The sequence below is a fragment of the Pelodiscus sinensis genome, chromosome 25 (genome assembly GCF_049634645.1).
Source record: "Pelodiscus sinensis isolate JC-2024 chromosome 25, ASM4963464v1, whole genome shotgun sequence".
Classification (NCBI taxonomy): domain Eukaryota; kingdom Metazoa; phylum Chordata; order Testudines; family Trionychidae; genus Pelodiscus; species Pelodiscus sinensis.
In genome coordinates this window covers 10588865-10603970 of record NC_134735.1, presented here as the reverse complement: position 1 = coordinate 10603970, position 15106 = coordinate 10588865, and the positions used below count along the sequence as shown (strand labels likewise).

At 45.9% G+C, this 15106-nt stretch overlaps 1 protein-coding gene across 3 annotated transcripts in view; it reads left to right on the top strand.

Moving 5' to 3' along the window:
- MTF1 (metal regulatory transcription factor 1) overlaps positions 1-15106 on the top strand; it is a 39457-nt gene that overhangs the window by 17904 nt on the left and 6447 nt on the right. For all 3 annotated transcript variants that reach the window (XM_075908516.1, XM_075908517.1, XM_006134245.3), the window contains exons 5-7: positions 425-498; positions 12869-13002; positions 14616-14693. In XM_075908516.1, the coding sequence (XP_075764631.1) occupies positions 425-498; positions 12869-13002; positions 14616-14693 (286 nt within the window). The remainder of the gene's footprint in view (positions 1-424; positions 499-12868; positions 13003-14615; positions 14694-15106) is intronic.

Below are 15106 nucleotides of genomic sequence, written 5' to 3'. Positions count from 1 at the left end.
TAAAAAAGAGGCTTATTGTAAGAATTGAGACACAAACTGCTCAAAACATTTTCACTTTTGGTCCAGTGAAGCAGGCTAGGCCCATGAGTGTGTCTGTACTACCACTTCAACTGGTTTGAAGAGGTCTGTATTGCAATTAGCACCCAATTATTCTGTTATCAAGTAGATCAGGCTGGCCAAACTGCTGTGATGAGCAGCACATCTGCAAAATTTGTTGTTTCTTCCCTGCTATGGTGGAAAGTTGAATCCTTAAAAAATGGTGATTGCAATTGTCACATTGTACTCTGGGCATCATGTGTAGCCAGATAACAGTAACTATTAGGAGGTAACAGAGTTTAAATCTGGAGCTTCCTGCCATTCAGTCAGGGAAGCATGACTTCACATTATACCCAATATATACTTTTTGGTTTGGTTCTTCCCTCAGGTGTGATCATGACGGCTGTGGAAAAGCGTTTGCTGCAAGCCACCACCTTAAAACACATGTTAGGACGCATACTGGTAAGTCTGGAGGGATTGCTTCACTAACTGAGCCTATTACATTGATACGGCTTTCATAAGCCTAATCATGCTTATACCTGTAGTCTACAGAGTAGCGCAGAGTGGGCATTTAAGGACATAAACAAATGACATCTGATGGGCAGTTCAGTTTATTCAGATGTAAGGAATAGTAAAAATGATGTCAAGGCACCCTGACATTTAATCTGTTAACATCAGAATACATTCAGCAGCATTTAATAAAAACATTAAAATGGGAATAGGGATGTAAGTGACTAGCCGACTACCCAATTAGCATAAGCTAATGACTCGACCAGTCATTTCCCCCCAACCCTAGCTGCCTCTATCAGAGAGAGGCAGCAACTGGGGGAGCTGGTGTTGGGTAAGCTGCCTTAAAAGCCAGTTCCCCCCAGCACTGTCTCTGGGCATAGGGGAAGCAGAGGTGTAGTGAGGGACCAGGTGCAAGCCAGAAATCATCAGATTCCCAGATCACACTCCGTGCCAGATGCGGTGCCTCTGCTTTTTAAATGTATTAAGAGCTGCCGGTCTCTTAATACATTTAAAGGGCAGAGCTGCAGCGGGGTTAGTTCCCAGCACTGTAGCTCTGCAGTTTTCCCCCCATTATCGACTAATCGAGGAGTTGATGGAAATTTTGTCAACTACAGGCAGTTCCCGGGTTACGTACAAGATAGGGACTGTATGTTTGTTCTTAAGTTGAATCTGTATGTAAGTCGGAACTGGCGTCAGCCACTGCTGAAACTGATCAGTTTCAACAGCAGCTGAATCTGGACGCCAGTTCTGACTTACATACGGATTCAACTTAAGAAACCCAGGCGTCCCCAAGTCAGCTGCTGCTGAAACTGATCAGCGGCTGATTCCAGGAAGCCCGGGGCAGAGCAACTCTGCCTCGGGCTTCCTGTAGTCAGCCCCTGGTCAGTTTCAGCAGCGGCTGACTTGGGGATGCCTGGGGCAGAGCAGCTGGGGTGCTGCTGGGTTGCTCCAGTAGCGCCGAGGAGCGGCGCTACTGGAGCAACCCAGCAGCACCCCAGCTGCTCTGCCCCAGGTGTCCTGATTCAGCCGCTGCTGAAACTGACCAGCAGCGGCTGAATCAGGACGCCTGGGGCAGAGCAGCTAGGGTGCTGCCGGGTTGGTACAGTAGCGCCGAGGAGCGGCACTGCGGGACCAACCCGGTGGTGCCCCAGCTGCACTACCCCAGGCGTAGGCAAGAAAAGCCTGGTCTGCTGGGGGGGGGGGAATGGGGCAATAGCTGCACCTCCCCCCCCCCCCCCAGCAGACCAGGGAGACACGGGTGGCGGACTGCCCGCGTCCTCCACGGCTTTGCTCCGTCTCCCTGGTCTGCAGGGAGACCGGGAGCAAAGCCTTGGAGCACGCCCGCAGCGGGACAGCCCAGGCGCGCCCGGGCTGTCCCGCTGCGGGCGTGCTCCAAGGCTTTGCTCCCCGTCTCCCTGGTCTGCTGCGGGGGGCTCCCCCCCCCCCCAGCAGACCAGGGAGACGTGGAGCAGCTTTTCTCGCCCGGAGGACGGGGGCGGCGGGACTGCAGCGCATCTGGGCGTCCCGCCGCTCCAGTCCTCTGGGGCGAGAAAAGCCCCGTTCGTAACTGCGGATCCGACATAAGTCAGATCCGCTTAACTCGGGGACTGCCTGTACTTGATTAGCTGATTACCTGCAATATAATATCCCTAGATGGGAACAAATTAGCTCGGTTATCGTCCAGTGAATCTGCTGCACAAGACATCTTTCCAGTTCCTGTTGCCTCTCAGAACAAATTCCAACCTTCTCCAGAAATCATAGCAAATAAACCAGTAATGTGCCGAAAGTGGTGAACAGTTAATAATTCATTTAATATTTTACAGCTGCTCCCTGAGTTACAACCACCTCCACTTACGACCATCCGCACTTACGACCAAAGTGGTCGTAAATGCAGATCCGAGTAACGAACGGCAATCCGCACATACAAACAGCGCAGTCGCCATCTAATTCTATTGGATCCAAGTTATGAACACTTTGAGTTACGGGCCAAGTGTTGGTCCGTAACTTGTTCGTAACTCGGGGAGTGGCTGTAATTAGAAAACAAGAAAGCCAGCTATCTCGGGATAGTAAGCAATAGTAAAATATCCCTTGAGTTTAAACTTGGCAGCTGTTTTATTTCACCAGCGCACCTCACAAATGCAGTAATAATCAGGGCTTGACAAATGGCAGCAAAACCTAGTTGCCAGCCCTGCACTGCACAGGCACAAGACCCACACTGCGCATGTGCGCGCTGCTGGTGAATGGGGTGATTTGTCGAGCCCTGCTAATAATGATTTGTAAAACTTAAGTCCTCACCAACTCACTTAACAAAATTTGAAGCTTATTTCCAAGCCTATTTCACTTCATCCAGCAACTGACACTAAAGTTGTTTAAGGGGCTGTTCAGACATGTTCTCACAAGTCCTATGTTCATGCTTCACTCTTACAGCATAACATTTAGCAAGAGGGTCTTTATGTGGTAGAATTCAGTCTTCTACCGTGGGCCTTTGTAATGTGGGTATGTTAAGGAAATTCTCTGAGATTTGCTGTTGCAATCTTGTCTTTCTATAGCAAGGTCTTTAAAGATTATATCGTCATAGGAGGTGATGTCTCACTTTTCCTTATCAAGTTTAGGGGGCTTATGATGATTGGGCCTGCAAATGTACCTTAATTGTGAGCCCAACTGTAAAGTGTGTATGAGTTCATAATATTGTCACAGTAACCTATAACAAATGTTGATGGGGGCAAAAAAGGTAGGAAAGCGAGACATACTGGGTTAGTCCAAACAAAAAGGTCTAATGTACTCAAGGACTGTGCTTAAAATGATACATGGTGAACAAGAAGAGTGTAGAACCAGAAATCAAGAAACAAAAATTGCTATTTTGGCTAGTAGGTCCAATTGGTGGACAAAATAACAAGGCGTTGCTTTATTCCACATATCACTTGGATGGGTTCAGTCACAAAGACCTCCTTGGAACTGTCACTTGAAATTCAACTGAGCCTGCCTTTCTGCCCCCCTGTGTTTCCCCAGCTCTATCCTGCTGAGCCAGGCCCTCTGGCCTCCAGCACTAACACAGAGGAGGGTCACAGCCCTTTGCAGTATAAATCAGACACTGAGATCAGCTCACTTCTGGTAGGGCTCATTTAAAGGGGCTTGCCTCAGCACCAGTATTCCCTCTAAGATGGGGCTGGGTGAAAAATGATCTGCAGGCCATATCCAGCCTGCCAAGCAGCTGGATCCAGCCTGTGAGAGTCTCAGCCGGCTTCCTGCCTGCCTGACTCCTGCTCGGCACTCAGGAAAGCTTGCCACAGGACCACGTGTGTGTTTCTGGATGCTGAGAGCCTGGAGGGAGGGAGGGAGGGAGGGAGGGAGGGGAGACAGGCTTCCCATGCTGCCCCCGCTCCCAGAAGCTACCATTGGCCACTTTCAGCCATTAGCAGCTGCCTGTTTCCAGGACAGACAGCATGTGAAAGGCTGCTCATCCCCTTGGCTTACACAGCATTCAGTTCGGAGCAGTAAACATGGCTCCTGCAGCTCCCCGGAGCACATACAGCTTCTGGGGGTAGGGGCAGCATAAGAAGTTGGTCTCCCCGCCCTCCAGGCTTTCAGCACTCAGAAACACACACGTAGTCCTGCAGCCAGCTTTCCTGAGTGCCATGCGGGAGCAGGGCAGGCAATGACCCTGGCTAAGAAACCTGCTGGGCTGTTGGCTGGGAGCCAGGTATGGTCTCCCAGCCAGAGCCTGCTTCTGGCACCACCTTCTCCCTCCCCCAACCCTCTGCCCCCCTACCCCATGTAGCCCAAACCTTCTGTACCAGCCCACATGTGCCTTCCCAAACACTGCATCCCCTGCTACTCCCCTCCTCGGTCACAACCCCCTCCCAGACCTTGCACCCCAATCCGCTATCTCTGGTCACAGCCCAAATTGCTGAACTCCCTGTACTAAGGATGTTAGGGTATGTCTACACTACCACCCTAGTTCGAACTAGGGTGGTAATGTAGGCAACCGGAGTTGCAAATGAAGCCCGGGATTTGAATTTCCCGGGCTTCATTTGCATAAAGCCGGGTGCCGCCATTTTTAAATGTCCGCTAGTGCGGACTCCGTGCCACGTGTAGCCGCGCGGCACGGAGTCCGCACTAGCGGACATTTAAAAATGGCGGCGCCCGGCTTTATGCAAATGAAGCTCAGGAAATTCAAATCCCGGGCTTCATTTGCAACTCCGGTTGCCTACATTACCACCCTAGTTCAAACTAGGGTGGTAGTGTAGACATACCCTTAAAGACTAGTAGACTATCCGATTTCTCCCCTCATTGCTGCCTCTATCAGAGGCAGCAAAGGGGGGGAAAGAGGAGGCACTTCAAAGGGCAGTGCTGCACATCAGCTGTGCGGGGAACTGCCCCTTTGAAACACCGAGGCGACAATTCAAAGTAGCAGCACCGCCTGGAGTCCAGGGTCAGCTGGGGACTCCCCAGCTGATCTGAAGCTCCGTGTGACTTTTCAAATTGGCAGCTCAACATGGAGCCCATGCTCCATGAGTGCGCTCCTGCTGGGCATTCTTGTACATTTCAAAGCTGGCACGCCCACGCGTAGCCCAGAGTCAGCGGGACTTCTTGCAGGCCCTGGGCTGCATGTGGTATTCTGCATTTCGCCTTTGAAATGGACGTTTCAAAGGAGAAATGAGGACGTGCCTATTGACTAGTTGAGTAGTTGATGGAAATTCCTTCGACTACTTGACTAGTAAATTAACCGCAATTTAACATCCTTACCCTGTACTCCTCTCCAGGTTACAACCCCCTCCCAGAACCTGCACTCCCTCCTCTTGCACCCCTCGCCTGGGGCCAGAATCCTTTCCTGCATCCATACCCCTCCCAAGCTCTGCACCCCAAGCTCCTGTCCCAGGTAACAACCCAAACCCCTGTACCTCTACCCCAGGTCACACTCCCCTCCCAGACCCTGCACCCCCTCCTCACCCTAGTCTGTTGCCCCAGGTCATGATCCCCTAGTTCACCCAAACTCCCTCCCAGATTTCACACCACCAGTCTCTTACTCCAAGCTCCCTTCTGCACCCAACTTCCATTAATATAATGGAAGAGTGCGGCCCTCGACCACTTACAAAATTCTTGGTCTCCCTCTCTCCCCTCTCCTCCCCTCTCCCACATAAAAAATTATTGTCCACCCCTACTCTAAGATTTTCCAACCACGAATGGAGTGAGTTTTGTCTTGCATACCAAAAATGAGATCATTTGCGCTTGTTTTACGGCTACCTACACTGTGGTTAAGATTCATGAAAATGGAGATCCAGTAATTTACATTTTAAAAAATGCCCAGAAATATTCCAGTGTGTACCAGACTAGACAGATAACCTTTTCTCCTTGTAAAACCAGCCCTAAAAATAAACTGTCAGATAAGATCTGAGCCCCCTTTCCACTGCCCTGTGTTAATCAAGCCCTTAATATTGATATGAAGAAAATAATGGTGAGAACATACAGCCTATTTTTGCCTTATTAAGATGAAGAGATTGTCAGAGTTTGGTAACATTTCAGATGCAGATGCTGTTATAAGAACAAAATGCGTAAATCTTTCTGCAGAAATACCTCTCTGTCAAGATAAAATCCTCATGGAAAAATACCACTTATTCATTCTTTTCTAGCAGGCAGATCTAAAAGTACCCAAGTCAAGAATGTAAATCTATATTTAATGATGGCATTTAAAGTATCACATTAACTTTGGAGGTATTAGTCTCATACTTTGCACTGCTCCTAGGACAGTAGGATCCATCTCATCCCCCAGTTTTATCTTTCCCCCTAACCCTCGAACATTAGAGAATCTTTCATTCTAAATGTATTAACTACTTTCAGTGTTTGCCTGAACTATTGCCTGCACAAAGGATAATTGTTGTTTTCTCCAGTTTATCAAAATAAGTTTGTATATAGGTTGTAGCAGTTGCCATCAATTAACTGTAGAATTTAAAAAAATGATTGATCTAGATAATCCAAATACATTGCTCTGAGAATTGTTTCAGAACTGGGAGACCTTTGTTATCAGTTTCATGTTGTTTTCTTGTACCTTGTAGCAGAGTTTAATTCTCAAGTGAATGTAAATTATCTAGAAAGCTGTAGGCCAAAAATAGGGATGGGTACCATAGAAAAATTGTGACAAAAGGATTGTGTTGGCTTGAAGGAGCTAGTAGTTTGAATATAGGAGGAATTACTCCCTTTTTGGTCTGTTCAGATGGGTTAGAGTGACTCAGAATTTTTAGTGGAACCAAAAATACCATCATTCGATGCTTAGGAAATCTTACACAGGGTGACCAAGATATAAAATTACCAGAATAAACAAACAAAGGAATTAAGCTTCAAAGGGGTAGTTAGTCTGTAACTGGAAAAACGTAAAGAACAAATAATCTAGCAGCACCTTAAAGACCAACAAAACATGTAGATGGCATCATAAGCTTTTGGGGGCATAACCCACTTCTTCAGATGAATGGAATTAATAAAGATTCAGTTCCAAAATAAATAGTGGATGGGGGGTAGAGAAGGAAAAAGGGGGAAAGAAATAGTCAGAGTGTTCATGCCACATGAAGCTGATAGAGAAGGTACAGATTGTTCTTAAACACCCACTGTTTGGTTTTTAAGGCATTAGCATGTGGAATATAGTAAGGATGTTAAGGACTAGTTGGTTAGTCAACTAGTTGATCTCCTCTCCTTGCTGCCTCTATCTAATAGAGGCAGCAAGAGGAGGAGGGAAGAGTGGTATTTCAAAGCGGCAGTGTCACATGGAACCTGAGGTCAGCTGGGGAGTCTCTAGATAACTCTGGGTTCCCTGTGGCATTTCCGCGGAACGCAGGGTCAGCTGGGGACTCCCCAGCCGCTCTGAGGCTCCGTGCAGCACTGCTGCTTTGAAATGCCAAGTGGAGGGGGCTCTTGTGGAGCTGGGAGTCAGTGGGACTTCCCGCTGGCCCCGGGTTGTACGTGGAGTTTCGCATTCCTCCTTTGAAATGTACAAGAGCCTATCAGCTAGTCCAGTAGTGGATGGAAATTCCCTCAACTAGTAAATTACTTGTTATTTAACATCCTTAGAATATAGTGTGCTAGCCAGGTAATGTCTTCGTTCCTACCTGTGTGATGGATCCCAAACCTGTAAATGAAGTTAAGTTCCAAGGCTTCCCTGTGTATTTGGCTTGTGGAATTGGCCTGGCACAACACAGTGACTTAGAGATTTATCTCCAAATGTTTATAGTATTGAATGTTGTTTTACTATTCTGCCTTTTATTTTGTACTAGATTTGATTTACTATAAAATATCGTCTTTCACTTATTAAACTATATATGATGTACAAACTATAAATGATGTTGTGTTTCTTGCTGTGGTTGTTTCTGTGTCCATTTCACTGGGCCTGAAGTGACTACTTTTATTCACCCCCAAATGCAGACAGTTGTATCAAGGAAACAAGCACTACTGCTCTCAGCATCAGGCGATATGACCACGTCTTGGTAGATCCGTCCGTAGCGCCTTCTCTCAGGCTTCTAGGAAAAATAAGTCTATTTACAGTTAATTGTTTTCTTGCCAATGGGCCATCAAGATACTGAAATAACATTAATGGCTCCCACTTTGCATGACTACATTAATAACACAGGTTTATACTCCAGATTTCTAACTTTAAATGCAGGAATGATAAATGCATACAAATGGGATAATCCTGTTCATACAAGCTTTCCAATGATGCCTTACAGGAAGTATTTTACATAAAGCATATTACAGTTATTTTCATAAAGCATATGGATCGCCCCATGACAATCACTCCCTTTTTGAGTCCTTAAAGAGAGACTTTAGGTGAAAATTGGCGACTGAAGCAAGCATCACCATAAAGGTTTTGACCGCTGTTGTCGGCTTGTGTCCCGGACCACCATCTTCCTAAACCTGAGGGACATCCTGACCAGAGTGGACCAGAAAGAGGGGTGTCCAGATGATTAGAGCCCTGTGAGGATACAGATGTCTCCCCGGGAATGAGGGTATCTGTGGATAGACCGCTGTATCCGCAGGGCTCTGTTCCCAAAAGACACTGGGGTCCACAGAGAGGAGAATGGTCCCATCATGCCCGGAAGCCAGCTCCTTCCAGGCTGCATGGCTGTACTGCCTCCAGTCCCACCCCCAGCTGCATCATCTCCTCTCTGAGGTCATTCATCCCTTTTGGGGGTAGTAGCTGCATGGCAGGGAGGAGCTGCTGGCTGGAGGTGCTGGCTCCTGGGTTCAATGGGATCACACTCCTCTCCTTTGGCTGCAGTGTCCCTGTGGATACTGATGTCTAGCCGCGGATACCCACGTTCGCAGGCAGACATTTGTATCCGTTCATGGCTCTCAGATGACATCTCCAGCTTCCCTGGCAGAATCCCAAACGTCACCTAGAATAAGAGACTCTTCTGCCTGTTCCTTCCCCCACCGTCTTTTTTTTTTTTCTTTGCTATGACTCTCCTTTTGTGTTCCGTTGCATAAGACTGGCTTAGCCACCCATGACTATATTGTGCAACACTGCTGACGGCCTTTGATCAGAAAAAGGCAGCTAAATGCAATATGCTAAGTAGCCTGATGCTGGTACAAGTCTGCCAGGCCTTGAAGCAGTGGTGTAGGCAGATTGGAACACTAGGGTAGATCCCAATTTAGGGTGCGTGGACAATGACAGGAGGGTGGGGGCGGGAGCCATGGGGACCATCTCTCCCCCTTCAATCTCCCTGGGGGTGATAGATGCTCTGGCAAGGAACAATGGAAAAATAAGGGGCTGAAAAAAGTGCATGCCCCAGCTGTGCTGTCTCTCTCTCTCCCTGTCTCCCCCCCGCCTCCCCCGGGCACTCCAGCCAGGGAGCAGGGTCACAGCACTGGGGCTTGCCCATCTCCGGTCTAGGGATTGCAAGCTCCCATGCCCCAGTCCTGCTCCCTAGGATGAGCGCTGGGTGTGAGGAGCAGGGGAAGTCCCCAACTTGGCTCTGTGGCTGGAGCACCAGACAGGCAGAGTGGAGCAAGCCTGGTGCCTTGATCCTGGACATCATCAGAAGCGTTGGGCAGGCGGAACAGGGCAAACCTCTGCAGCCCAACCCCCTCTCCCCAACTACAGCTGGGCATGCCCTCCCTCTCCGAATGGGCTGAGCAGAGCAAGCACTGGGATGGGGGCAGAGCTGGGGTAGAGGTGGGCCTGGGTGATAAGTGGGTGGGCCCCTGTCTTGGAGTGGCTGATAAGATTGTGCTGTTCCTGTTTTTCAGCAATAAGATTGAAAGCGAAAGTCAATGTGTAGGATAAAAGCTGCATTTTCTGTCTTTGCTGTTCTGTTCTGGTGCATTTTTGTCTCCTAGGAAACAGAATTGGACTTTAGCAGCAACAATAATGGCTCCAGCCCATTTCAATTAACTCCCCCTAAAAGGACAATTATCCTCATGTTTATCTTCTAAGTTGGTGGTTTTCAAACTTTTTTTCTCATCACCCAGTTGAAGAAAATGTTTGATGAAGAAAATGTTTTCTCATCACCCAGTTGAAGAAAATGTTGGTGGTTTTCAAACTTTTTTTCTCATAACCCAACGTAATTTGACTGAGGTGGGGCTGAGGATGAGAGCTTTGGGGTGTAGGAGAGGGCTCCAGCTTTGAGGGGAGTCAGGGCTGGGTTGGAGGGGCTTACCTTGAGCAGCTCCTGGTCAGTGATGCAGCAGCAGTGCTAAGGCAGCTTCCTGCCTTTCCTGCACCCCAGAAACAGCCAACAGCGGATTCCCAGCTGATGGGAGCACAGAGCTAGTGCTTGGGGCAGGCAGGGGCGGCCGTCCATATAGGTGAACTAGCCGGTTGCCTAGGGCGCCAAATTAAATGAGGCGCCAAATGGTGGCGCAATATCATTGAGGGGTTTGGAGGTGGGGGTGCCGATTGCATGGTTTGCCTAGGGCGCCAGGTGCTGGCAGCTAGTCTAGGGCCGCTCCTGGGGGCAGGGACAGTGCACAGAGCCCTGTGTGCTTCCTACCTAGGAGCCAGGCCTGGTGCTGGCTGCTTCTGGAGCACAGCACAGTTTGTGGTGCCAGGACTAGGAATGTTAAGGTCTAGTCGACTATCTGGTAAGCAGATGCTTATCGGATAGTCAGTTGACTAATCGACCAGTCGATTCCCCCCTTTGCTGTCTCTATCAGATAGAAGCAGCAAATGGGGGAGGGGAAGAGGGGGGCTGCCCCTTTGAAATGAGGAAGTGGCATTCAAAGGGGCAGCACAGCACAGCTGATCCCCAGCTCAGCTGTGCATCGCTGTCCCTTTGAAACACACCACCTTGGCATTTGAAAGGGACAGCACCGCACAGCTGAGCCGGGGTTCAGCTTTGCGGCTGCCCCTTTGAAAAGCTGAGGCAGCATTCAAAGGGGCAATGCTGCACAGCTGGTCCCAGGATCAGCTGTGCGGTGCTGCCATGCGTGGAGCCCGGGGTCAGCTAGGGAGTCCCCTTCTGATCTCAGGCTCCAGCTACATTTCTGCAGAATCCGGGATCAGCTGGGGAGTCCCCTGCTGACCCCGGGCTCCATGCTGCGCTGCCGCTTTAAAATGTACTGGCATTCCAGAGTTCTGCATTCCCCAGCGGGGGCTCTTGTACATTTCAAGGGAGGAATGTAGAAGTGCCTGTCGAGTAGCCGATGGGAATTCCATCAACTACTCTACTAGTAAATTAACCGCTACTTAACATCCTTAGCCAGGACAGGCAGGTAGCTGCCTCAGCACCCCTGCTGGTCACCTGATCCCCCTACAGCAAGAGACCCAGTGCCTGATATTCCACACCCAATACTCTGTTGCAACCCCTAATTTGAAAATCACTAATCTAAGAGACTGTCAATGTCAGGCAAGGGGGACTTTTCCTTCTTGAAATTCTCTCCAGCTAAAGGGAACAAGGGACACTTGAAAATGAGAGCCTTGCTTTGTTTCAGATACTTTAGTTCAGGGGAAGCCAACTAGTGGCTCTTTGCTTTAAGAAATGCAGCTCTTGCTAGTTCTGAGCCATGCACCCGGACTGCTCACAGCTGGTTGCTCTGCACACGTGCCCCAGCGCTTGAAAGGAGATGTGTGTGGCAGTGGCTCTGGGACCTAGGCATTGGGTTAGAGCAGGGAGAGGGAGGGATGTCTGGGAGTTCATGTCTCGGGGGGGGGGCATTGGGTTAGAGCGGAGGGGCTGGGGGTGCCTGGCTCTGGGGTATTCGGTTAGAGCAGGGGGGCGGGAGCACCTTAAACTGAAAGTCTTCATGGATGCAGAATGAGGCAGCCAACACTGATGTTATATTTAAATTCCAGGGCAAAAAAAGAATCAGCATGTACCTGGTTTACACTGTTTCTTTAAAGAAAATGCAAAGGCTTTTGTTTGTCAGGTTGAAGCAATTATTCTGAGAGATGAGTGTCTCCGTTATTGTTTTTGAACCTCTCATATTTGCTGCCTGGGACAGACCTGAATTTTTAGAACTGTAAAAAGCCATCTTCATAAGTTTAAAAAAAAATTAAAACGAGGCAACCATACCAGAGATCAACAAACTGCAGTGAAACAAGCACTTCAGATTGTGCTAATTTACTTCTCAGTTCAGTTTAATTTAAAAAAAACTCACAGTGCAGTGGTGTTAAATTTAAAATACACGGTGGGGATGCTTATTTTTAGTGTGAGAATATTACTGTATTTTTAAAGGTTTTTTTTTTTTTTTTTAAATTTGATGTTTGTTACTTTGTCAAGTTCTCTGAAGAGCTATAGACTGGCTGTGAATTTTTTTAAGTCACTAGAACTTTTTTTATTGTTCAGTTGGTTTTTTCCGAAATGTCCTGTAATGTCATTTTTATCACTACGTTTTGTGTACTACATTTTATATATCTATTTATATAGATATATAAAAATAAATATATAATACGTAGCTCTTTGCACTCTATCCACAGCTATTTGGCTCTTCATCTCTAACTGGTTGGCCACCCCTGCTTTAATTGTTTCCCTTCTTTTCTTTCTCTTTAAAAGGTTTCAAAGGAATGTTAATTGTTTGCCATGGGACTGTGCACGTGAAGGTCTCTGTAGACCAAACCTTGTTCAACTCAGTCCAACATTGGTTAGTTTTATGTTGACACCTTTATCTAAATTAATACAACTGGTTGAAGTAGGATCCACAGACTAACCAGTGAAGAGCGGAAACAATTAAAGTGCTTAAAATATTCTTACCCACATAACAGTTTGTTTTCCCGTATTTTAACTACTGCCAAAGGTTGGACGATTCTGACTTAAGTCACCAAAGCCATTTTGCTTGTGTGTTTAGAGATGTCTAAACTTGTGTACAAATCATTGAAGTGTCTTTGTACTTCTTGTAGGAGAGAGACCCTTCTTCTGTCCCAGTAATGGCTGTGAGAAGACTTTTAGTACTCAGTATAGTCTGAAGAGTCACATGAAAGGTCATGAGAAAGGACACTCATTTAATGCACTTCCTAATAACAATGTATCTGAGGTCAGTAGCTTTTGCTTTCTCTTTTTAGTACTTTTGTGGTAGATTGAAACAAAGCTTATTTTGAAGAGAAGTTCAGAGGCAATTTAAAGGCATTGATGTTTTTCAAAGAAACTTGAGTATTTGGTGCACCTCTCCCACTAGAAATCTGTGGAATTTGATGCTTAACTGTCATGAGCACCTTTGAAATCCCCAGCCTTAAATTTCAAGATGGATAATGCCTTATCAAGGAACAAAATCAGGGTGGATTGATTTAAGTCAGAGCTGTTTAAATCACTAATTATTAGTTATGATTTAAATCAAGCAGGAAACTTTGTGTTTTTTGCATTTATACGTCTTTTCTTGAAGGTTAATCCTCATTGATTGCAAATCAACACGTTTTAATGGTTACCAATTTAAATATAGCCTTTATACTAAATTTGAACTTTTTGATAATTAGGATACAGTATGTGTACACATTTGTTATTGCATTTATATATAGCTTAACTTACACTTATCCAGATTCTTAATTTTTAATTATTTAATTTAAGAAATGGTGAATTATGCATTTCTTATTTACTAGATTAATTTTTTTGACTTATGATCTGTGTCAAGCTTTACTTGGATAGAAATTCAAGTAAAAATGCATGAAAGCAGCATTTTAATGCTTTTGTTTGATAAACTACCTTAAAGTCACTGGAAATATAAACAAAGTGTATCAAAAATTTACCAAATATGTTTTTCATTTAAAATGTCCTGATTTATTAAACAAAGGATTTATCTTTAGTGATGAGAAACATCAGTTTAATTCACAAATTATTGTCCTTCAGGATTTTAGAATGAGAAGACCTCATTGTCTCTCACCTAGTTTTTATTCATATATTGGAAGAGGGAAAACAAGCTTTACTGCTTTTTCAGCTCCTACTTAGTTTCTTAACTTTGAATGAACTAGCAATTAAACTAATATAGCTGAATAAATTGAAGCAAAGAAAATATTCTCTTTACCTGCAGAAGAGGCTACTGCTGTCAAAAGTTGGTTTAACATTTTAGCAAACTCTGGTTTCAGGTGCTTAGCCAGTGACCCTTGCTAGTTCAGGTGCTTAGACTTTCTTTAAAACTTACTATTATTTATTTAATGTAAATGGGTAGAGCCCTGGGGAAATGCAGATACGAATTTTGTTTCTGCAAACATGAGCTGCAGATACCCACATTGACATCCTCTGATGCAGATACCTGCAGCTATAAAGAGGATGTGCAGATTTGCAGGATTCTAGATAAAAATATGTATGCACATCAATATCTGCAAAAATGAGCTGTGGCACATACAGCCACACAAGTGGATACTCATGGACATAACACAGATATCTGGGGATTTGCACGGTTCTGTAAATGGGTTATAACAACTTCTCTCAAAGACAAAACGTATCTATTTCAACTGTAATTTTAAATAGGTTTATTTTGTAAAATATTTAAATTAAAAATCCAGTTTTTATTTTTTTATTCACTGTTTTTTATCCACCCTGAAGGAAATAGCCTGACAAGCTGTGTAGATGCCTGTGCCTCTAAAATACCATGTAAAGTACAAGATTGCTGACACTGATTTAAATACGTAACTGTAGTTGTATTCTTCCTCACAGGATACAAACCACTCCCTTTGTCTGAGTGACCTAAGCCTCATATCCACAGATTCGGAACTGCGGGAAACCTCTAATACAGTAAGTAATCGTGCCTCTCCTATAATTGGAGATTTTGTCTTTTATTACAGAGTGTTTGCCCTGTCTAGTGAAACAAAGGGTTTAAGTATTAAAAAATGGTTTTGTTTCACTTGCTGTGTCGTTTGGCATTATCTGCTTTTGGTCCCTATTTTGTTCCTGTCGCCTGGGGATGGCCTTGCATTGATCTTGGTTCTGTCGAGTGGATTTTTTTGGCAGGATACATTATGTTATGTGCTGACACATACATGTGCTTCCTACACAGCTCTTCTGATTCCTTTCCTACAGTCAAATTTCACCATCTGTCATTGTGAAATATTGCTGCAATCATCCTATTGGGTGAATTTGGCATCTCATACAGTGCACTTGGCTCTGACTGCTTATGCAGATGCAGGATAATCCTATAACATGTGAAT